Source organism: Enoplosus armatus, chromosome 20 (assembly GCF_043641665.1).
Source record: "Enoplosus armatus isolate fEnoArm2 chromosome 20, fEnoArm2.hap1, whole genome shotgun sequence".
NCBI lineage: Eukaryota > Metazoa > Chordata > Actinopteri > Centrarchiformes > Enoplosidae > Enoplosus > Enoplosus armatus.
The window spans coordinates 11,563,657-11,589,217 of NC_092199.1; the positions used below are offsets into that span (position 1 = coordinate 11,563,657).

At 44.9% G+C, this 25,561-nt stretch overlaps 1 protein-coding gene across 1 annotated transcript in view; it reads left to right on the top strand.

Annotated features, from left to right (window-relative positions):
• Positions 1-9,714, top strand: part of ankfn1b (ankyrin repeat and fibronectin type III domain containing 1b) — a 103,470-nt gene extending 93,756 nt beyond the window's left edge. Inside the window, exons 12-25 of the mRNA XM_070927662.1 lie at positions 1,241-1,348; positions 3,758-3,857; positions 4,087-4,219; positions 4,518-4,637; positions 4,800-5,015; positions 6,143-6,309; positions 6,547-6,697; positions 7,652-7,820; positions 7,941-8,107; positions 8,265-8,472; positions 8,600-8,758; positions 8,810-8,849; positions 8,910-9,315; positions 9,406-9,714. Of these exons, the coding sequence (XP_070783763.1) occupies positions 1,241-1,348; positions 3,758-3,857; positions 4,087-4,219; positions 4,518-4,637; positions 4,800-5,015; positions 6,143-6,309; positions 6,547-6,697; positions 7,652-7,820; positions 7,941-8,107; positions 8,265-8,472; positions 8,600-8,758; positions 8,810-8,849; positions 8,910-9,315; positions 9,406-9,714 (2,453 nt within the window). The remainder of the gene's footprint in view (positions 1-1,240; positions 1,349-3,757; positions 3,858-4,086; positions 4,220-4,517; positions 4,638-4,799; positions 5,016-6,142; positions 6,310-6,546; positions 6,698-7,651; positions 7,821-7,940; positions 8,108-8,264; positions 8,473-8,599; positions 8,759-8,809; positions 8,850-8,909; positions 9,316-9,405) is intronic.
• The last annotated feature ends 15,847 nt before the right edge of the window (positions 9,715-25,561 follow it).

Below are 25,561 nucleotides of genomic sequence, written 5' to 3' on the forward strand. Positions count from 1 at the left end.
GGAACAGGGCCAGCCCATCAATTTTTGGGGTCCCAAGCAGAATTTGAACAGTGGCTGTTGTGTTTTTGTAGAAAAAGAATAAACTTCTGGACTGATCTGCAATCAAATGAATGAATGTTAGTCTGAAAACATGGCTCCACAGAGGAAAATATGTAGAACAACAAAGGACATCTTTCTTTGTTCCAGTTGTGTCCAAACTACCATTTGGGAATATTACAAGTCATACCTAATACCTGATGTACCTAAATACCTATTTTTCAGTACCGAACATATAGCAGGTGATCCTATATGTCAGCTCATCTCTGCAAACCTGTGTTAAAAATCTCTGACAAGTCAAGACATGCTATCGGCTTTGTGAGGTTTTATGTACACACAGCGGTGTAAATGCTAACATCAGCATGCTAACATGCTCACGATGTTAACAAGTTGATGTTTAGCAAGTAAGATTAGTATAATGTTAACATGTTCACTGTTAAGTTTAACATGTAAGTTTAGTTTGATAATTAGCACGAAACACAAAGCACAGCTGAAGCTGACGGGAATGTCATTACTTTTGCAAGTATCCAAGTATTGGATGTAGTGGGAAAATACAACACATCCCTTTCACACCCTTAAAAGTTTATTTTAGGTCACAGGTATTTGCTGTGGTGCCTTTTTGACTCCAGCAAGGAACCATAGCCTTTTCTGAATGTTCTTGGTGGTGTATTTTCAGTCGGGACCGTCCGTCTGCAGAAGTGAATAAAACCACAAGAACTACTCCCTTGTTGCCAGTCTTCTGTTTTTCCTGAAATTCCCACGACATTGGACAAATTCAAATTTTGACCTGATGATGGCCGCTTGAAGTTATTACAATCCAACATGAGGGGAACATGATTATTTGTACCAAATTTCATGACAATCCACCCAGTATGTGAAACAAAAAGGACAACCTCATGGCGGCGCAAGAGGAATCCACAGGGACCACCAATGTCCATCCAATAGTTGTTGAGATATTTCAGTCTAGACCAAAGTGGTGGGCCGATACTGCCATCCATAGAGCCAAAAATGTGTCTTGCAACTAGGCATAACAGCAAAAATGTATAATAAGCTTTTCAGACTTGCAGGACCCTCATTCTCCATCGTTGATGTGCAGAATACTTCAAGAGGCCCGTTTAGAGATCCTAAACCAGCACTATGAATCTTGGTAAATCCAGAACCATGGTCACTTTTGTAATATCGTCTTTTTTATCTCTGTCTGCAGGTTGGAGGGATATCGATGGCCGTGCTCCACGTCAGAGAGGCCAGAAGGAGGCACTAGACCAGCTACTCGGACAGATAAAAGAAGCTCACCGCCACTGTGTCTGCCATGGTATCAACAACTTTTTGATCGATTTGGTGGGCGTGTTTTCCTAAAAGACTGAACAGTAATATGAGAGCTTTAACGGTTTGCATGGTTGACCCCTGGTGAAACCCAAAGCCACCCAAACCTGGTAGTGATAGTGACTTGATGTACTCATTGAACTACACATGAGCACATGTTATATCATACTAGATGTTTTAAACTCCCTTTGGGTTCAACTATGGAGTTACATGCAGCAGGTTCTTGGGTAGAATAACAACTTAGAACTACATGACCACAGATATACTTGACTCTAACCTTAAGATCAGTTTTGAATCAGTTGAAAGTAAAGTGGAGAAATTGAGCTGTGGTGTGAGCTCCTGACATTAACCTGAGCCTCTGTCGTTTTCACTACGCTCGTCACATTTTAAACAAACACATCTGAATTTTTAGCCACCGTCTAGTTCATGTTTCAGAAATATTCTTGGTGTAAACAAACACGAACATGAGCAATGGACGGTTCAACTCGCAGGTGCAACACGTCTCACCAATTGCTGTGTTTCATCTCACCTTGACAGACACTTTACAATCTCAAGCACGACAAGTACTTCGGGGGCCATACACCCTAAGATGGCATGCCACCTCAAAAATAATACCCTCCCCTCTGTCTCAACAACCCCCCACCCCACCCCACCCCCTTATGCGTCTTTCCATGACTCAGCCCTTCCTCTGCTGAATACCTCTCTCTCTGTGACAAAATGCAGATCAACTTCTCTCACACTCGGGCTGTTTATATCCCCAAACACTGTTGGCTGTAAGTCCCATGAGTGTCAAAAACCTGTCCACACTGACTCTTACATGACGGCAAACTGCATTTAGCATTTAGCAAGTTGTCTCTTTTTTTCTTGCACACCCACATGCCCAAACACACTCACCCACTTACTATTGTCCACTGTGGCCAGACCATATTTGCAATAGGGCGAGACGCAATATAATAGTCAGTATTGAGTGGCTCTTGGTTCTTCAGACGGCGACTGATTGAGCTTGAGAGTTCAGGCACGGTAGCCAAGGTGGCGTGTCCCGGGGTCATGTTTGTTATTCCTGTAAGAGACGAGTCCCGGGCTGGAGTCGGGAGAGGGCATAAATTAACACTGACTACTGCTGCCGCCCCTCCCCTCCACCCCCAACAGCCCGCCAGTCGTCCTGTCTACTGTCCATACATATACACACATAAATAGACAAGATAGACAGGCACACATATAGATACACATGTACGTGAACAGACACAAATATTACAGTACATGCTCTCTCTTTCAACTCTGACTCTCTCCCACATGTCCATGTACGCACCCCCATCGCAGCCCGGCTTATGGCCCACGCCACATTCTCCCTCTTGTCCAAACACTATTAATTAAACTGTGAAAGAGGCCTTGACTAACACAGGCACCCCAGCAGTCAGCCCTACTTGTCTGTCTTACTCAGTGTCAAACAGGGACTGAGGCCAGGAGGACTGGAGCTGAACAGACTCGCGAGTAAAGAGAAATTTGGGGAGGTGAGAGGGGTCGAGGGGCGCTGTTTTTTCTTGTTGCTCCACCTCGACTAGTCCACCTGAAGAGAAAATTAGTTTTCTTCGGATCCTGAATGGGGGGATTTATTGACTTTAAGTGGCCTGGGGCTGGAGTAAGATCACCTGGGAGGGGAGGAGAGAGAATCTGTGAAGGGTTTGGGACTCAGGGTTTCTAATGAGTTGGGAGGTGCGTTATCTCACCAACAGGCGCCCACACAAACACACACACATACATATATACACACACCTCCCTCTCTTGCCTCCAACCCCCTCCAGGCCCACTAAAAATAAACATGTCCCCACAGACTTAACTGACCTCCCTGTCAGTGAGTTGCAAAGGGTTAAGACACATACAGACGCACACACACAAATTACTACAGCTCCTTGGCTCCACTCATATGGCTGTAGCTCAAGACATGCCATGCTCCAGCAGCTATAGTATATGCAGGTAAACATACACACACATACATATACACACATTTAGTGTTCCTCTGGGACCTGGGAGCTAGTGGTTCCCTCAAGGCCCATAGTCTGCTGTTGGCAGCCAGCATGACTGTCAAATGGTGCCGCGCCACTGGAGCGCATGAAATGTCGAAAAACATTCCACTCCGGCCGTGTTGTTGGACGTGTCAGGTTGGTTGTCAATTAGGTAACGACCTGTCACTGGAAGAGAAGTTTCTAGAGTTTGTCAGGACATAGGTATTCATTGGTGTTAGCAACCAATCAGGCAAATCAGACAACCAATCAGGGTCCTGCCACAGTTTCTCACAAGTGCTCTGACTCTAAGCATCAAGTAGTAGAATCTGACTCAGTTATTCTGTTGCTATGCGTTTAATAAATGTCTTTCTCTTTTCCCTGTCTTGTCCACACAGAACAGTGCAAAGCTCCACCACAAGGGAGGAAGCACTCAGTATCCAAAAGCCTGCGCCACCTCTTCCAACCCACCAGCAAATTTGTTAAAAGCTTGAAAAGGTAGACGATCTTTTTGTTCCTCCATGGAACCAATATTTTCTTCACCTTTGTTCACCAAACGTTTTCGGCCATCTTGGCTTCAGACACTAAGGCAACATTGTGTTATCTCGAACACGTTTGGTGAATAAAGCCTGGTGTACTGGAGAAGAGTTGTCATTTTGATAATTACCCATTCAGTGCCATTGTGTTTCTTCTGTAACACATGTACTTTTTCTGTGTTACTTTCCAGAGGTCTCTATCTGACGTCCATATTCTACAGAGACGACAATGTGTTGGTGACTCCAGAGGACCAGATTCCTATTGTGGAAGTTGAAGATTCCTACTCAAGCTCCCTCATGCAGGACTTCCTCTGGTTTACCAAGGTAGACAGACAGACAGAAAGGAAGAGAGAAAAATGACCCACTACAAACCCATTAAAACAATCATCACATAACTGATAAAATCTAAAAAAACTACCAAAAAAAGTTCTTAGTTAATTAACTGATGAACAGGAATTATTTATTTACTAAGGTTATGCTAAAAACTTTTTTTTGTTTAGTAATTTACATGGACACATTCCTACATTTTAACACATTCTTACATTATCCATCAGTTATTAAGCTACAGAGAACAATAGATTTGAAAAACTTTTTCTGTGTGTGCATCCAATCCATGTGCCAGGTATCATATCTATGGGAGGAGATTCCCTGGCTGCAGCAATGTCTCAGTCCTTCCCAGTCGTCCTGTTCCTGTACTCTGCAGACACGCCTCAAGATGCTGCAGGCTGTCTCCCAGCTACAGGTAGTACAATGCTCAGTAGATTTAAATATTACAAACGTGGTTTTGTGATTGAAATTGACTTCATGGTCTGAAAAATGTTGTGAATACCCTCATGCACTCATCCTTCTGCTCTGAACAGAGGGAAAAGCATTGAACAGCTATACAATTATTATCTTTCCTCAGGGAATGCTGGGAACCCAGGACCTTGGTCAGGTGTATTTTGAGCCAATCAAAGACAAGCATGGCAACGCCCTGCTTGTGCTCCTGAAGGACATGAACGCCTGTCCCAACCTGGATGGCGTTCGCTGGACACAGCTTTGCAAACTCCAGCTCCAACGCAAGTCCATCTCATCCCCCGATGAGCCCACTGCCTTGGATGTGCTTCTCATCACACTCCATGTGAGTCCTACAGGGATACAGGGGCAGTGATTGGACAGTTAGTTGAGTTGTGGAAAATTTGTTATTTTTGCTTTTGTTTTGGAGACAGGCTGCTTCCACAGCAGTCAGGAATGGTAGGAGTGGTTGTGGTTTTTATCAGGCTTCATTCTTTGCATTTTTTGTTACCCGGAGATTTAGCAAGATGAAATGGTGTAGTCTGAGGCACTTTGTCAACAACAAAATGCCCCCAAAAGCCCTGCAAAACATTTATTTATCGGTACCGCTCTAATGTTTTCAAACTCTCATTCACAGAAAACCAGTAAACACAAGGCTCTGTGGTTCAAACAATGGGACTATAAATTGAAATGTGCTTCCAATTATGAGTGCTGCTTGTGCAGACACTTTTTATTTAGACAAACATTAATCATCATGACTCTCCTCTTCCATTTGTCACCATTTTTGTAAGGACACACATTGAATTGACTTGCCGTCAAATTAATTAAAATGCCATTTCAGGTCAAATCTTGGACCCGTGCCAACACCAGCATGCATGTTAATCATCTCAAAGTCACTTTTAAAAGCTGCTCATTCAGGCTGGGCTAATTGTAAAGTTACATTTGGATTTCAGCATAGTGGGCGTGATGATGATAATCCAGCTAATTGTTGTTGTTTTGTGTTCTGTAACTAATGCCGTGTGGCTGTTTTGTTCAGAGCGACCGCACTCTGGACCTAGACCACAAGTTGATTTTGTCTATATAGCCCGGTAAACTTGATACCATTGTTGCAATGCTGTTTTGTCTCCAATGTAAGTTGGTTTGGCCTTGTGGTTCCAAAACAATAGTGGAGACTCCCTTTGGCAAAACCACATTTCACTGAAATATTTGTTTTGTGGCCAGTTATGAACAAATTGTATGATGAAATGCGTAAAAATGTGCTGACGGGCTATTTTGCAGTGCTTACTTCCACTTTAAACATGTTGGAACAACTTTAGACTGAAGCCTCTCAACGACAACAGCAAAACATGAAAACAACACAATTTAAATGAATGTGAGGGTGCTTATGGAGACAAAATAAGAATCAGTGTCACCACACAATCAACCCCACTCAACTCTACCATACCATCCTGTCTGTCCACCTGCTGTTCCCAGGAGAAGCTGGCATATCACAGGCGGAGCAGGAAGATGTTGTCCCCTGGCTTATACCTGGGCTACCTGAAGCTGTGTACCTCAGTGGAGCAGATCAGAGCGCTGGTGCCCCAGAAACTCCCCAACGTCCTTTGTCACACTAAAATTCGGGACAACAGCAACGTGTCCAGGTGGGGATCACATGCCACTTTTGTGGGTTTGGGATGGGCGTGAGGTACTATGGGTTGAAATTGTCTGTGTTTGTATGTGGGTGAAAAGCTGGTTCTCTTCTGAGACAGAAACTCTGGTGTTTTGACCATCAACCTGAGTATACTGGCAAAACAATGACGAAGATACCTGTGACGTGGATTGATGCGCCCTTTATAGCATTCTTGTGAGTGTGTGTTTCTACATGTGTGTTGTTTTAGAGAGGAGTGGCAGTGGCTGCAGGCTCTCAGCTCTCTGGAGGAGTCGTTGGAAATGGACCATGAAGTACAGAGTGCTCCACATCGCCTCCTACAGGACCTGCGCAGCGCCATCAAGGACCTGATGGCACACATCAATATCCCCGGCAATCAGGTCAGAGTGAGGCCAGAGTCAATCTGAAACTGTGTGTAACTTTGTCCATAAGCATACGGTTCTGTAGTGAGATTTGCCTCCACTTATTCGCCAAATGCAAAACAATTGTATTTTGTGTGTGACCGATTATGACCAGTAGAAACTCCTCAAAGGATGTCCAGGCAGTAGCAAGAGCTCAAAGCAATGGAAGTGGTTCCAATGGATGATCAGCCAGTTCTGGTTAGACCACTAATTCTGCATGATTTCTGTAAAAGAACATGGTTTGAATTCCAACACAATGGCATGCATATCCATTTGGCTTTAACCTTTTAACACCCACTGTTCCAACTAGCATAAAGAACTTTACAAACCGCTACGATGTACTATGAAAGGTTACATGAACATGAATATATATATATCAATATATGTACCGATAGATTAGACTGTTATCAGAATGTAGAACTGAAACCTTAAATATGCTGTTTCCAGAGTGAATGGATGTTTAAAGGTTTAAAAACAACAAAAATGGTTTTAGCACTAAGATACTTTTACTCTTGACCTGCTCCACAAAAGAGCCCAATAGTGTATTAGTGATATGCAATAACCCCTAATTACAGCAAAACCATGCAGTTGCCATATTCCTTACTTCTCTTTCCACTATTGGAGTTGGAGCCTCTGGTTCTGCTTTCAAGATACTTAACTGAGTGAAAACTGACTTCACGGTGGTCTAGCCATCTATGATCCAGATCTATACCCTGCAACCAGGTGCAACCAGGGACTCCCTCTTTACTTCTATCAAATAAAAGCTTAAATGGCCTTCAAAATAAATACATTTTAAAAGATCAAAAGGAGATAATGATCTTGAGCTTGACAATCTTGCACAAAAAGAACATTGCGTACATGTAAACTGAAATTTAGGTGTACATGGTATCAGTATTCTGTCACCGCTGAGGTCACCTGTCTCTGTGCGTGTAGGCACAGGACTTCCGTATATACAGCCAGGAAGTGTTGGAGTTTGGGGAGAAAGTGTCCTTCCTGCTCCTCCTGCCACCTTCAGATGAAGTGTGCACAGCTCCTGGTCAGAATAACCCATACTCACCCCGCTCTGGCTTCCTCACCCTGCCCCTGCAGATCTTTGAACTGGGTCAGTATATCGAATTTTAGGCTGTTCATAATCATATGTTTGTACATCTATATGTTTCTGTATTTACTGGCGCACTGTTTTACATTTCTTTCTTCTTCTTGGATTCCCTTTCGCCCACAGTCCACTTTAATGCCTATTGCCCCAGTTTCATCGGCCAGTACTGCAGAGTGTCGGCTTTGCTGGAGCTGGAGTCCCTCATGTCCCAGCAGGCACTGAGGGAGGCCTTCTCAGAGGCCGAGCTCCTTGCTGCTAAGAAGAAACACCAGCAGGTCCAGGAACACATGCAGGTAAGACCATAGCTGGAATATATATATATATATATATATATATATATTTTACACACTCATTGCTGCAACATCAAAGTGTTTGGATTATGTGCTGTAAAACTAGTATTTTATACATTTGATTGTTACTGAGATTATTGCCTTGATGACTGTACAACAGCAAATGGAGGAGGTGTGGCGCGATGCGAGGTGGATCATGGACGCCTTGCAGTATGCCCGCTACAAGCAGCCAACGGGAGGCATCTTCATAAGCTGGATAATTGACTTCTCCAAGGAGGTGATGCCCGACAAGCCTCCCTCCACCTCCTCTCAGACCGACTTCATGCCCTCCCCCATGCCTTCTCCCGAACCCTGCCGCAAGCACTCAGGTCAGAATCAGCTCTTACCACAGAATTTCATATGCAACCCATAAACAGGACAAACATATAAGATATCATTTTGCTAATTTTTTTACTTCCTCCTACATCAATAAGTGCTTTTTCTCACATGCTGCAGATTTTGCTGGACTCTCAGATGAGGAGGGCTCCTCAGAGGTTTTCCTCACCACAGACAGCGACTACGACTCCAGCCGTGCCCAGAGTCCACGTGAGCTGGACCTGTTGCCCCCCTCACCCCTCTCCTCCTCTGCGCCGCTGGAGCCCCGTGGTTTCCTGCGTAGTGACGGGAGCAGCTCAGGAGGAGGGATGTGTGGGGTTGGACGTGGAGGGGGAGCGCTAAGGGACTCCACGCCGGATGTCCTCCAGGCGTCAGAGACTCAGCACGGGAGGGAAGGCGGAGGGGGAGGAGTTCGGTGTGGAGGGGAAAGGCGAAGGGGTGCCCCGGAGCTGTTTGACAGTGACTTCATCCTGCCCAGCAGGCAGATCGAGCTGTTGCACATCACAGAGAAAAGACAGGCCTTCTGTGTGAGGACCAGCAGCCTGGAGTTCCCTTCCACCACCTCAGCTCACCACCAGCCTTACTGCTGCCACACCAACTGCCACTCGCCCTCCACCTCGCCACAGCGAAGATGGCACAGGCCCTCGTCAGTAGAGCGCTGTTGCTCGGCTGAGCGCTGCCTACCGCAACTTCCCCCAGCGCGTACTTTATCGGAGGACAGCGGCACACAGAGACTCTCCTCACCTTCGCCTGCTGCCCTCAGGAAAGGCTGTCATGCCACCCTCAGAGTGTATCCGCAGTACCGCACAGGCCTGCCAAAGGAGACCAGTGTTAAGGTAAAAATATGTTTTGACATGTTGACACAATTTTAACTGTTGTTGTATGCTGGCAAAAGCTGACTGATATCTTCCCCTCCTGTGTTTCAGCTTTGTGTAACTCCAGGAACATCAGCGGGGGAGATGGTCCAGCTGGTGGTGCAGGAGATGAACGTGGTGTCGCGGCGCATGCTCGGCAGCAGCGGAGGCGGCGGTGAACAGGAGCTGGGTGTGTACTACAGTCCTGAACAGTTGAAGCACTTTAGCCTTGTGCTGGTTGTGGACAATAGAGAAAAGTGGCTTCAGGATGATTTTTGTCCCCTGGAGCTCCAGAACCCCTGGCTGAGGGGCAAACTGTGCGTTCGTATTAAGGAGTATTCACCACTAGCGCTCAAACACAGCCGGGCTACCACCGTGTGATACTTGCAGGAGAGAGAATGAGTTGAAGAAAACGTTCAAGAGTTCATGCCGTGTGCCGATTCTCTTTCGATCAATGTGTATTGAAATGAAGGAACAGTTACATTTGTACAAACAGGCTCCTCGCTGGCTCCTAAACTCCAGGAGCTAAACTCTACACTATTTTCTCTCTCACTGTGGTGTTACTGTCCACAACTGCAGCTATAACATGTCTTATTTTCCGCTTTGTTCTTGTTATCTGAAAGGCTTCTGTTTCCATGAAATGTGTCCTCCCGTACGTAGGATGTTTTTTTAAGGACAGACCCTCATATGGACACCAAATGAACAATAACAAAATGGAACAAAGAGAAAAGAGTTTTTTTGTGCTGTCAGAAATCACTGGGAAAAAATATTGTGATGCTGAGCAAGATTAATGGAGCGCCACTTTTGGCATGATTGATGCCGGCATATCGGGCCACGCAGGATGCCAAAACGACATGGGCAGCATCATCACTTCCACAGCCACACGTGGACACGGCTTTCCCTATGAACTCTCTCATTGTGTCATTCCCAAAGAGCTGTCGGCTGCAGCCGCCTGGCCCCATGTTCCCAGGATGTGGGCTCTGGACCAGGCCCAGAGGGCAGGAAGGAAGGGAGAAGTACAGAGGGGGGCTGGCGTCTCCGCTTGGGGACGCAATCGGCCCGACGATTTGGCTCGTCAGCCTGTCACTCAACTGCTCTTGGCCACTGTACTGTCTGGTAGCGAGGCAGCCAAGCAAGGGAGAGAGAGCTTGATGGAGAGAGAGAGAGAGAGAGGGAGAGGGCAAGGAGGAGGGTGGAGGCAGCATCTTGTAGAACCTGGCACTGGCTCTCTGGTGCTCTTTTTCCCCCTTTTGCAGCAACAAATCCTCTGTATAGTAGACTCAGTCGTAGTGTAGCTAACAAATACGATCATCTCGTTTTGTGAGCACAAAATAAAACCAGCCAATTTGGATTTTCACAACAGAGAAAAAACAAGCAATACTTGACTCTTTTTGTTTTTCTTATAGATGGAGAAAAAGCATGTAAACCTTCCAGACTTGTGCTGAGTACATCTAAAGTACTGTAGTCATGCTGTGCTAAAAGTTAACCAGTTCAGTGTTTTTGTTGTGTTTGGTTCGGTGGTATTCCCAGATGCATCCGAAAATGGTGCCCGTCAGTCTAGAGCAGTGTCTCCCAAAGGGATGCTAGTGTGAAAGGGATGACTCAAGTTGTTAAGAGGCCCAGTGTTTGTTAGCAAAGTAACACACCATGTACCCCAGACTGCCTCCAAAACTGCTTTAAAATAAGTGATATGTGAAAGGACTTAACTATAAGATGGTTATTTTAGCCCCAGTGACATACAGGAGACGAACCACTGCGACCTGCAATGCGGGGGTCATGTGACTGATGGAGAACAGTGAAGGCATCGGTAAGCTAGTTTTTGGCCGCCTTGCTAATTTGTCTACCTGTACTGACAGAGAATACACAGATTACACAACTGTCCTCGTTGCTTTATTCTTTCACCTCTATTTAGCTTTGACAAATTGTGATTTGAACAATACCAAAACAGTGATTATGAGAAACTATCTACACTTGTAGCAAGCCAACCTCCCTCCAAAGTATGACATTTTATCTACTATGCAACAATTTCTTACTTGGAGAACATGCACACACAGCAAGATGCAGACCAGTGTGAGCTTCAGTGTAATTTCATCAAAGTTAAAACATCAAAAGAATAGCCGAAAACTTGCTAATGGTGTTGTGAATAGTCATGCAAACATAACGTCGAGTTAATCCGATTTTGAAAACCACATATAAGGATCCCTTCAATCAACTAACGCAGTTTTCTATAATCATTTCCTACCTGAAATGTTCCCGCTGAAACCTTTCTAAAATGAAATCTCATAGAACAACATGGTCAAACCCACAATCAGTGTGGTCTATTCAATAACATTGTAGTAGCTCGCACAGCCAATTGTGGTCAGTCGACAGTAAACATGCTGGCAGATTAGCTCGCGAGTGGTCATGCTAGCTTGTCCACCCTGATCGGTTATGTGACCCTCGCCTTGCAAGTGAAAGCCTTCAGTCGAGAGTAGAAATTCTGTCTCTAATATGTTAAATGGCTCAATTATAATTACTTTTTGGATGATCCACATTACTTGTAACTACACAATAAATATGGCCTCTTAACAATCTCAACCATCCTTTTAGCACATTTTTGGGAACCTTTGCCAAGTTTTGATTTCTCTGTTCACACTATACAGTCTGCGAAACCTCACAACATTACATTTGACACAGAGCAGTCTGTGCTTTGTTTATATCAAACTCCACACACTCACAGAACCTGCAGGCGGTTTTGTTTTGGTTTTTTTGGTTTTTTTATATCAACTGTTTTTCAGCCTGTGATAAATACTTTTTTTCCTGCTGTAAAACCTCAACCAGGCTCAGCAACATCAATACCATTTTTAATAACCTGCAGCATTTCCAAATGTAGCACCAGAAAGGTCCAAAAGAGGAGAGTTGGATGGTTGAAGTCAGTGGACCTGGCCTCAGTTACTGTAGCATTCCAGGTTCACAGGGGGAGTCAACAGTGGTGTCTCTCAAAGTGTTTACAAAGTTTAGTTTCCTTACTCCTTCAAAGATGTGTTTACGTGTAACTACTGTATAAAGATGTCTTAAGACAAACTGATGTTATAAGTTGTAATTGGTTTTACTAATGGCTTGAACTCTTGTGTTAGCGCTTAGATGTCTTCTTTATTCACATTGTTAAAACCGCTTTTTACAAGGGCCAACTGCAAAAACAAATCACACAACCAGAAACCGAACCATGTACATAGACAAACAAGACCACGGGATGAATGTACTGTATCTGCCCTAAATGTGAAAAGAAGTGAATGTGGGGCTGTCATCACTGCGGAGGTCAAAGGTCAGTGAAGTTATAGGCAGGAATCTGTCTTAAGATTGTGCTGAAGGTGAAGGGGGGGGGTTAAATTCCCTTTCCAGTCAAAAAAAATAAAGTAAAGCCCCATGTTTACAAGGAGCTGTTGGCAGATCCATCAGGCGAAGTCATGAAGGAGACATCACGTCACTTTTTTTAAAATCTATTTTTATTGAACAATAAATGAATATTACAAAATAAAAGCCGTAGTTGTTTATGTGGGTTGTTTCTCTTTTAACGGATCGCCGCACACGAGTGTAGGAAGTTTCTAACCTTCATGTGTGTCCCACTGACCACTAACAACATCTTTTATGTGATATTGACCTTTTTACACTTCCTGTTTGAGAGATAGACCACTTATAGCACACATTAACTGAACTACACTGAGTTCGAGAGCTGAAAAATTCCACTAGGATCCATGATATTCATATGTATATGTTTTGGCACACCTCCTCAGCCATAAGGAGCATAACAAGCTTATATTTCAAGTGCGTGCAGATCAGATTTTCTTTGGGGCTTATTCTTTTAGTTTGGAGTTTCATCCACATGTATGATACACACACGAAAGCTGTTCATTCATCTGATATGAATGTGAGTAAGTGACAAAATAGAGGGCACTTGTTCCTACAGATGCTATACTGCAATGACCTCATCAGTGTTTGCCACCCAGTTGATGAAAACTGAATGGTGGGCAGCTGCAGACAGAATCTCACAGAATAAGTGGTGGGCATGGCCATGTGAAGCCTGCAGCGTGCACTCGCCAGGGATGAACAATAATGTTACTATTGCTGATGTCGAGGGAGTGTTTTTACCGTCAGTTTTGTAAGCATTCGGGGTTTAGCATTAGGAAAATACTTGACATAATGACACCCCCTCCACCAGTTTCAAGGTTGACGTGCATTACGTCAGCTTCACGTTCTCAATGCAGCACTGTAAAGATGAGATATGCATGTTTGTAGAATCTAGATGCCTCTTAGTATATAGGATACTGAAATATGGTTTTCCAAACACAGTGCTGTTACTCTCATCAAATAAGTAAGTCTGTGAGCATCCCATTGCTATTCATGCCATTATTGCTATTAACTGTCATGAAAAGAGTTATTTCTGCTTGAAGAGACAATGAAAAAAACAGAACCAGAAACTACAAGTTATATCTTGGAAAAGGGTATTCCACTCTTTAAGTGACAATTATGTATTTTTTTGTCAGAACTAATTATCTCCAGATATTAACTTAAAGATGTTCTCAATATTTAACTTCAGGGAACCTAAGGCCTCCATTCTGACTAAACACTTTATTTTGAAAGTTTCCAGCCTGTTTCACATCTGACCACACCCAGTAGTGATGTCACGGTGTCCTGGAGGACACCTGTGCATCAGTGCAGCAAGGTGAGGTGTAGAACCCAATGTTTTATTTCATTTACATAAAGATCTTGCTAACAGATACTTTAATTTTCCTAATTGTCAGCATTAATGCATTTCAGTTTCGACATATCAGATATTTCATCCAGTCAAACTGCTGAACTTAAAAATGAAACGTTAAAAACAAACACTTTATAAATAAAATAGCCATGTGATTCATGTCACAGCCCGTTTACATACGTATCTGTTTACATATGTATTTACTGTTGAAGGCTAGATGCTCTCTGGTACAAACTTAAAAGTAATGGAACTAAAACACTTCATACGCATTAATGAAGCTTTATGTTGCACAGCTCTGTTATTATACAGCGTGTTAAAATGTGTCGTTGAATCATGATCCCAGGGTTGAATTCTGGCCGGCCAGGTTGCTTTCAGCAGGCTCATATCACAGCGCTCCCTTGCTAGCGCCATGTGTTTTTTCAGCCCTTGAGCAAATAAAATGCTGCATGCTTCCCTGTCAACAGATCCTACAAACACTAATGTACAAACGCACAATAACACACATTGGTGCACATGAGCGGCACGCACTCAGGGATCTTGATATTAAGATGTGTAAATGCACATGTATACCATGTAGAGGATTTACACTTTTGTACTATTTCGAGACATATTCACACACACTTTCCCATGCAGCTTATCACACACAAATCATGCCGTAATGCATCCTTGCCAACACACTACGCCTTTAAGAGCAGCCCTTTACCGTTTATTGACAGTAACTTAAGAATTGTACTGGAATTCTGACACCTCCTAATTTTAAACCTTCTGACTCCAGGAGGACCCGAGCTAAATATAACCCCTGGCATATATCTGAATACCTATTAAGAAAACATTCCAAAAACGCCCTGAATAGTGGCTATTCATGCTCATAAAAGAGATTCAAAGCGGAGTGCGCTTAGACTCGTGACTCATCAAAATACCTGCAGCGACAAAGTCAAGTTGTGTATCTGGGAGGATCATTTGATAGGTGGTTTTCGTCAGCACCTCCCCTGGCCAGAGAAGTAGGATTCAGAGGCTGTGAATCTTCCGTACTGGAACTGGAAGAGTCCAGCTCCAGCTCCTTGTGTGAGGCTAAACTGATCCGCCTGCGAAACGGCAACCAATGCATCTTGGAAAGTGAGCAGGCTTCAGGCCCTAATCTCCTCCGTCTCAGAGTGCTCCACCTCCGTGCTCTTCAACTCGACCCCTGAGGTCGTTTAGGATTATGGGCCAAAGGGTTGGTCCACACCTTGGCCAGATAACCCTGCAAACACTTCTAGCTCATTTGACATGAATCTGAAACGGGCACACTTGCCCAACATGTACAACTTTCATGTAAAGATGGATGCTTAAACATGCAACTCTGTACATGCGCTTTTCAAACAGGTTTGAAACACTCTCACACTCTCACTCTCTCATGTGCTTCAGACTGAATTGACGTTCACACTTTGCAGCAGTTAGCTCAAAGGTGAGCTGCTGTGACAGCTCTCTACTGACGCCACAGTGACATCCCTCTTTCCTCTCCTTCTGTTCCATTTCTGCACCGACTGGTCACCTGTTTCCTTCCCTCCCCCGCAGCCCCTCACATCCACCACCACCACCCCCCACCCAGCCCTGCCTACCACCAGCCGATTTCAGCCTGGCACTTACTGGCGGATTAGCGGCGGCGTATATGTATGCGTACGCTGGCATGTGTGTGTTTCTGTATGTGTGTGTGTGGGAAAAGTGAAGCCTGCCACTACTGCATCACTCATTTTTCTCCCTCTCTCTCTCCTTCTCTCTCTCCCTCCCTCCCCAGGGCCCATAAACCTTTAAAGCACCTATAAAACACTTGGCGAGGCCTTTTTGAAGTTTTTATGAAGATCTGGCTTTATTGTTCCCAAGAGATGAGCCCCGCTCCGCTGGCGCCTCGGAGCTTTCTGGAAGTGCCAGTGAATTCAAGGGGTGGGGGTGGTGGGGGTGGCTGGGTGGTAGCAGAGGAGGGAGTCCCAGGGAAAGAAGGGCTGGGAATGGGGGTGGGCACTGTGGAGCCTGTGTTTTTATGCCCCCCTGTGCATATGTGTGTAGCGTGTTGTACGTATGTGTGTGTACATGCATGCAAGTGGCAGATGAACTGCAGACGCAGTGTGAAAAGCAACAGTGACAACTTTATCTTGGTGTTGAGTTTATGTCCTTGGGGTAGATTATAGATTCATGACACATCAAATCAAAATCAAATACAAAGTTTTAACAAAAGCACACGTGTGCTTGAACACAAGCATGCATGTGTTGCAGCATGTGTGTGTCTGCATATGCCTGCGTATGCGCTTGCAGACGATGGGGCCAGCAGGTTGCGTCCTTGTTGTTTGAAGTGGGGCTCTGTTGTTCTCTTAGAGCTAAATGAATGGAGCCGGACCCCCCTCCATCTGTCTGATCCAGCGGCACCGGCCCTCCCTCCCAAATCCCGGCTCCGACGCGCACCGGCCCCCTCAAAGGAACAGTTGGCAAACGGACGGCCCATTAAACAGGCGAGGGCGACGAGCCCTCACCTCTAAGCAACACTTGTAAGAGCAGAGAGAGAGAGAGAGAGAGAGAGAGAGAGAGGACGGAGATAAAAGTAATCAAGAAATGTGTGTGTGAGGAGTGCATGTGTACATTGTATGTGTGAATGTGTCTGTGAAATGCCAAACCTGACTGCTTCTTAACTCACGCGTGTGTGTGTGTGTGTGTGTGTGTGTGTGTGTGTGTGTGTGTGTGTGTGTTGGGAGTGGCAGTTACAACTCAGTGGCCATGACATTAGCCATGCTGGTGGCTTTGACTGTGCCTTTGCCCTCCACAACCCCCATTGTCACAAAGGTGTGTATTCTCACTTCCAATCAAGGCACTGACAGGAAAATGTCTTCTTTTCTTAAAAGTCATCTGGCCCCCATTTGGTAATCCAGTTTAATTACTTGCTTGAGTAGAACGTAGTAAATGGGATCTGATTAAATCACTTGTTTATGTATTAATTCCAGCAGTTTCTGTCAGTAAAAGTGTTTTAACCATAACTGGCCCAAACAGCTCATGAAAACTGAGGAGATAATTGATTCACAATTAAGTGTCCGTTGCTGTTTGCACATTTATGTACACAGACACACTCCACAGGGACATCGGATCATTAAACATAGAACTGGCTCTCCAGTTAATGCATGGTTTCTATGCTATCCTGTCACCCAAAGACCACGTAAAATGGAAAAGGGTCACATCTTGACATAAAACCCCCCGATGCTTGCCGTGTCAACCATTTGTCATCGTCTGCACAGTTATGAACCACACTGATTCGTTTGAAGGTGCTCCAAACTTCCCTCAGCCACCCTGTGTTTGAATGCTGGGCAAAACAACAGATTGGGTCTGCAGGGAAAGTTGGGTGCATGCAGAGGAGCCAAAAGTTGGTCTGAAGAGAGCCAACACTGATGACTGAGAAGCAAAGATGAGAGAAGGAAGCGGCAGTGAAGGGCCAGCCGAGGGTATTCTGTGTTCAGTTTCAGAATCCTGCGCATGGCAAACAACCTGAAAGCAATTTATTTCCTTTCCCCAGACATTTAGGATCAAATCCATGTTAGTCATTGACATAAAAGGGTCTGAAAAAGAAAGGAAAGAGAAAAACACCAGCTCGGCTGATGTGTGTGTGTGTGTGTGTGTGTGTGTGTGCATGTGAGAAATGTTTTGGACTGTGAGTTTGACTCAAATGGGGGATCCAGAAAACAAGAGGAAATAAGAGAAAGGACAAATCTTTCGTTTCAGCCAAATGCTGTGACCGATGTACCCTACACACACACACACACACACACACACACATTCACACATACATCCATATTAACCCCAGCTCCAGCCCCCTTTGTGCAAAGGATGATGTCATGCCTTCTGAAAACATGTGGGGGGGCGGCGTCGGGGGGTTTAGGGGGGGATTCCTTTGGTCCTTTCAAGTTTGCAGGGGGAGCCTTGGGCCACGGCAGGGTAGACAGTACGAGGGCAGGAGGCTCAACGCTGCCACCCCCCACCCCATCCCACCCCAGCAAGCAGTCACATTAGGCACGCTCCGGCCACGCCATCAAAGGCCCAGCTCACAGCACACACACACACACCCCATCCCCATCTGCACACACAAAAGTATGCATGCACACAGTTGCTTCCCGCCTGCATGTGTGGACCTACAGACACCCTGACACAAGTCAAATGAGCATGTTCACACTCAGATGAAACAAACGCAGGCCTAAAAATAACAACACACATGCACTCACATAGAGAGGACATACACACACACACACACACACACACACACACACACACACACACACACACACTCACTCACTCACATACCAACAGATCAAACACGCACACACTTCAATCATGCCCACCCCCCCGGCTGTGTTATTGTTTTGAAAATATGATTGCGGTGACGGATGGGGTGGGGAGAGGAGAGGGCTCTGGCAGGGGCGAGTGGCAGGGCCCCTCTATTGTCCCCGACCAGTGTGAGTCTGTGTCCATAGCTATAGAAACTGGGGCCACACTGGGAAGGCATGCTTTCATCTCCACCACAGGCTCACCGCTGGCAATAAGGGGTCAAATAAATCCCCCTGGGTGCAGTGAGGAGGGGGGGAGTTTGTGGGCACACACATACACACACACACACACACTCGAGTGCATGTTTACCTGAGCTGTTCACACTTAGATAGATAGATAGATAGATAGATAGATAGATAGATAGATAGATGAAAGAATGAAATCCCTTCCCATGAAATAGCTCCTCTGTCTTGATATTGCTTGAATCTTAATTATCACTACTTTCATGTCCTTTTTGTACAAATGTCAGACATGAAAGAGACCCTCGTCTCACCACCACAGAGGCGGCCTAAGTCGCTTTGGGTAAACGCGCCCTGAGCATGCAGCACATGTAACACAGGATCACAATGTTGATCATCAGGATTCACGATGCCTTGAGACATTCCAGACTCGCTGATGCGCACACACTTAAACACACACACTATATACACAAAACAAAGACATGCAAAATTGTACAGACACGCTCTTTGACGTACACACTGTGAGCAACATACACAAATAAGTAAGCACTCACTCAAATGTGTAGACAACTGTGCTGTGCAGAATTTGCATTTGACTGAAAGCATGACTCATACTGACCACAATGTTTGATGAACCTGCCACCATCATCCTCCCCCTTTCTTCTTCACTGGTGTTATATCACACATGTCCATCTCGGCTTCGTCTTGAGCCCTGCCCTGCTGAGGACCAAACCTTTACGGATTAATGTCAGACTCACTCATTATAATGCTCTGTGTGTGTGTGTGTGTGTGTGTGTGTGTGTGTGTGTGTGTGTGTGTCTACCCACAGTGCAGCATGAAGATGTAAGACCTGGATAGTTGGATCAACTGACCAAATATTAGACAAACACACAGGTAAGTAGCGTCTGGAGCCGACTGCATCACCGGTTTCTCTCTCTCTCTCTCTCTCTCTCTCTCTCTCTCTCTCTCTCTCTCTCTCTCTCTCTCTCTCACACACACACACACACACACACACACATACAAAATGTTCATATTGTGATATAATGGCTCAGTAAAATCTCATGTTGAAAAAAGTTTTGGGAACTGATTTGAACTAATATTACTAAGACATATTAGCCCAATCCAAGTTTACAAAACAATGAATGTAGCAGCTTCTCTATTTAACCTGGTGCAGATAGTCGCATCAGCATCTGATAAACATAAAATATTAGCAGTACGCACACAATTCAATATGATTAATGACATAGAGAAGACGGCACTGGACTTGTTACACACAAAGCAAGCAGCCAGCTGTCCTGCTAGCACCTGTGTGTGAGCGGTGCGGTGGGGTGGGGTGTCTGGTGGAGCCAGAGCCAGTCAGAGAGTCACCAGGCCTGAGGAGAGGAGAGGAGAGAGGGAAGGTCAGCACCACCGCATGCCACAGACAGACTGACGATACTTCTACTGGGCTCCACGCCGGGGACCTGGCTGTAATTACACCACACACACAAACACACACACACACACACACACACACACACACACGCATATTCATGCATGCACACACACTGTTACCAGACAGACTGAGAAAGGTGCCCGGCTCCTGAATTCCGTCTCTCTGTTTCTGTCTCTCTGTCTCATTATAGTTTTATGTCCACCTTGACATCCTCTGTAACACACCTGAAGAGCCTCAGAACTACATTTACAAGCCTAAAATAGAGACCTGTGGTACACCAATTGCATGACAGATAATGGACATATGGACAAAAGTAGGTGGACATTCTAATGTCAAAACCATGGGCATTAATATGCTATAGGTTCAGCTTTCCACAAGATTTTTGAACCTGGCCGCAGGGATTTGCTCCCATTTGGCACTGGGCGATTACGTTAAATGAAAACAGCCTATGCCAACAATACATGTTTTTTGTGAGGCCCGTTGAAGACTAGCTTAGCACATATACTGCTCCAGTTTGTTACCCGGCAGAGCTATCAGAGTTCAGCCTGATGTTAGTAGCCTTGGAAAGCCGACGAGTCCAGTGCATTCATTTTGTTGTAAGTTTTCTACGTTTGAGCAAAAGGGAATACCACAGCCTTTTCTTTCTCCCCATTTCAAAAATATCTGTCTTTTTACTGCCCAGTTTTATGAAAAGACCCCTTTAAGGTTAGGAAAACATCATGGTTATTGGAGATAAACTATTGTTAAAGTATAGTAAGTATAGGCAAGTAACTCTTCAGGTTGGGGAATGATCTCGGTTACGGCTTTGTTACGTAAAGGCACACCGTATGTAAATTGTGAAGAGTCCAAAAGGAAAGTAAATCCCTGGGATACTGGGCTGATTCAGCCACAAGAGTATTAGTGAGGTCGGGCACTGATGTTGGATGATAAGGCCTGGCTCACAGCTCATACCAAAGGTGTTGGACAGGGTCGAGGTCAGGGCTCTGTTCTTTACACACCAAAACCCACAAGGGAGCATTGTCATGTTGCCACAAGACGGGGACTTCCCCAAACTGTTGCCACAAAATTGGATGCACACAATTTTCCAAAACATCACTGTATACTGTAAGAATCCACTTAATTGGAACTAAGAGGCCTTGCCCAAATCATGACAAACTGGTGTCCACATACTTTTGGCCATATAGTGTATCTCAATAGTCAGATTCAGAGTGCTCTCACACAAACATGGATTTCCCAATTTTCTTTGTGAATGGACACTTGTAGTCTGAGCTCTCAACTGGCCAAATCCAAGGTTAAATAAGGTCAACAAGGTTATTGGCACAAACCACAATTGTGATCCTGTTTGGCTCTCAGACTGACACCAGCACAGATCTCTGGTATCAATAGCTCCTTGTTGATCTACTTGGCCAGGCAGTTTGCCGTCTCTCTCTTCCTCTCTCACTCTCTCTCTCTCTTTCACCATGGGCCCTCTGACTTGTGAAAATTATTGGAGTGTAAATGCGTTTAACAGCCCCTGTCTGCTGCTCTGCGTATGGAGAGTGCTATCTGTTGTCTGCTTCCTGCTTCGTAGTTATCTGTGCCAGCAGTTGAAGGTTTCCAGTTCAGTCAGAAAACTGTCTGCAGACTTCTGGGAATTGATCAGTTAAATTATGATAATCTGATCCATCTAATTGAATAAAAGATTGTAACAGACTTGTGAGAGGAGATGGGAATGCTTGGAGAATGCCTTGTTGGTTTTCGGTATTCTTAACATTTTCAAACTATTCTAAGACTAACAAACAATCTACCCATTTTACAGCCATTTTTGTACCAGTTTTAGCAAAACACCTAAATTACTACCTAAATTTCAAAATCTATCATCATTTTCATTATGCAGTACTGTTTTTCAGCTTTGTGTGTCAATCATTTTAATAGTGCCGTCTGTAGTGGCTCCCTCGCTAACATTTATTTCAGCAGGCGGTCAATTAAGGAGAGATTCTTATTCACAATGACAGGTGGGTGGGAATGGGTGTTCCCTGTTCCCACTGAGTTCCCAGTTAAAAACCACCTTAATCCTTGATTGAGACATAAGCAGTTTGAGGTTGAGGTCTAAGGGGGCCTTTATTGTTCTGCAGTTCTTTAACCACAGCACCACTTCAATTTCTCATGACTTTGTCACTTCATTACTCTCCTTCAGTTTTCATATGTACCCCGGCCCCCTCCAAGCTCAGTTTCATTTCCCTGTGGTGACAGAGAAAGGCAGACGCTCCTGTTTACTCATGGCTCCAGGGGCTTGTGGCTCCCGATTAGCACACCAGTGTGAGTCAACATCTGGTACATCCCTTGGACAAACTATCTCTCTGAGCGCACACTCAGCCTGTTGTCAAACCCCCGTCCCTTTCCATCCGGTTCCCAAGCAGGCAGGCACCCCCTGGGCGGCAGTGCGCGCTCACACATCGCCGAGACATTTCCCGAAGCCTTCCCAGTCCTCCTGGCATCTCGGCAGGCTGTCACCTTCTTACCCTCCTGCGTGTTCCACAAACATACCAGAGGGCCAAAGGGCAGCAGGGGCCAGCGCTGCCCGTTTGTCGACATGCTTGATTGGGGTTAGGGGCGGCGGGACTCGTTCAGGTCGTGACACTGATGCGGTCCATCATGTCTGTGCAACCTGCGGTGATTATTTGACTGCATTCCATGCAGGACACAGGAGTTTTTAATGCAGTTTAACAGGCTGCGAGGTTTAAACATGGCTACCTCAATCTGAATCCTGTCACAGACCAATGAAGACGCCATCGTAGAATTTCCCTCCCTTTGTTTTTGTTACGCAGTGCCAGTCTATGAAAGTATCTTGGCTCTAGACTCAACAGAACACACATGCTGAGGAGAGTGTCAGGCAAGGGAACATCTGTTGTGGTCAGTGGCTGTGGGCAAACAGTTTCATTTCGACAAGATGGCCTGTGGCAACACAATGGCTTAGTGGTTGGGAGAATGACTGAATTGCCAGTACTTGTGGTCAGGGTTTACCTAAGTTGGACAGAGCTTCTGAAAGACATGTGGTCGCTTTTAACATCAAATCTCTCTTTAGTTAGTGATAGAAAAAAAGCAGTAATGGCATTGTCTTGACACAGTTGTGTTTTAAAATTTGGTCTTTTCAAGTGGAAATCTGGAGTTTGAAGTAACCTATTCATTCCAAATGATGTTTTGTCTGAAGTCTTTATCCCATTGTACTTACTTTTCCATTTGTCATCTTGTGTAAACCAAGAGTACAGGAAGTTATTTCATAACAACAAGCATGCAGAGTGTGTTACAAGTGTGATTACAATGATTGAATCTCGAGGAGCGCGACTATTGAAAACACGTGACTTAACTGTCCAAATAAACTGTGATGCTCTGTATGTTCCACTATCGCAGCTCTCATATCTCTGCCATGGCGTCCATTCAAACCCCACTTGATGTCTTCAACCGGCCAAGTCTTTCCAGAGGAATGTGGAGCTCTGGTCAGCGTGGCTGTCTGAAGACGTTTGTGTGAAGTGCAGGCCTTTAGGTCTTAACATCGCTGGCATCCTTTTTCTTTCCCCCTTTCTTTCTCTATCTCTCTCTGTCTTGCTCTCTCTGTCTCTCTGCCTCTCTTGGCTGTTGTGCCACTGTGGAGAAGGCAACAGTGACCCTATTGTGAATGGTGGGAATTGGGCAGCAGGCCAATGATGTCATCCTGCCATAGGGAAGACCAGGGGGAACGCCCTCCTGGCGTTCGGAATGCACTATTTTTTCCTGTTGTTTTCCGGAAGGCGGTGATCAATTTAATTCCATCCTCATCACTCCCTGCTCAGTGGGGGCGAAGGAGGGAAGGAGGGAGGGCAAGAGGAGGAGGAGGAGGAGGAGGAGGAGGAGGAGGAGGAGGAGGAGGAGGAGGAGATGCAGAGAATAGAAAAAGGAAGGGGCACTCTCTTACTCTTCCAAAATGGGATGCAACAAATAAAACGAAAGGAGAAGAAAAGATGAAGAGCACGGCATTGTCCGAGCTGTTGAGATCCTTTTTTTATTTTAACTTTGTAAGATGTGAATCAGGGCAATCACGCTGGAATGTCGTGAGGTCACACCAACTTCCCCAATTAAAAGTTGCCGGGCATCATTTCAGAAGAACAGTGATTCATGAAGAAAGAGGGGGAATGGCTTACAGAAACTCACAGTCCTTAACTCCAAGTAACCCCACCGGCCAAAAACATTGACACACACACACACACATTTGTCAAATTCACACTTTTCTCACTGACCAAATATAACTACAGTGCTGTCATCTACTCGTAACTACTCAGTCATCTGTCAGTTGGTCGGTTGGTCCACCACTTTGGTCCAGACTGATACATCTCAACAGCTACTGTATGGACTCACATGAAATTTTATAGAGACATTCTGGTTCCTACTGATTTTGGGTGATTCCTGACTTTTCCTTTAAGTCAAATAACTGGACTTCAGTTGAATATTTTAATAATCGTTCATATGCTCTACTATACAAGATCTCCATAACAGGAAAACTCGAGTATTGTACAACTTCAGTAATGAGCTGACTGAACATGTGTGTGTGTGTGCGTGTGCCACAGTGATGTTTTTCTGGCTTCGCTTGAGTTCATCAGTCCCTGAGTTCAAAGTGGGCCCCGCCATCACATCACAAAGCCACCGAGCCGTCTACGATATGATCACCATTAATCACAGCTTGTGATCAAGCGTCGAGCAGCATTTTCTCCATCACGACTGGAATGCCGTAGTAGAAACAAAGGATGCGGGGCCATGCCCAGATTGACTTCAGATTGCACATCAGTGTGGTGTAGCATTCCTTCAATAACAGGGACAAGCCATACACTTAGTGCTGTATTCTTTTCTTCTCCTTGTCATCAGAGGAAAGGGGAAAAATATCACTTTGATGCTGTTTACTGGGTATTTTGCAAAAATAACTTTATGATGAATTTTAAGGGAGAGAAAAAAAATGTAGAGGGGGCTTCAAAAGTAGCGTTAACGGGAGACAGATTTTTGACATGCTTCCCAAGCCATCTGCTTTGGGTTAAGGCTTGGAGACAGAGTCGAATATGGAGGAGAGAGAAGAGGGGAGTAAGACTGGAGAAGATGGCGACAATGGTGGAGCGCTATTTATTTGCATTGTGAACCTCCCTGTTTTGAATTGTTGTGACATGGGGTGTATGTATATGCAACACAAGAGATATCTATGTAGCCAACCCAAAGATACAATAAGTTGATCTTACAGCTGTTAGAACATATTATAGTGGGCTATGAATAAATAAATTAAATATGAATATTTAAGTGGGCTATCATACTGGATTTTACAATAGAAACAAATATGTGGTTCCAATCTCAGGGTTCTTGGAAATGTTTTGTTAAAAATACTTTAATATATAAAAACTATTTCCAAACCTGCGAAGGCTCTGATTGGTTCTGAAATCTGTCCAGCTGCCAAAGATCCAACAGAGAGGGTTCTGCTGGAGACGCCACAACACAAAACTAATTAGGAGACGTGCTCCAGGCATATCTGTTGATTTGACGTGT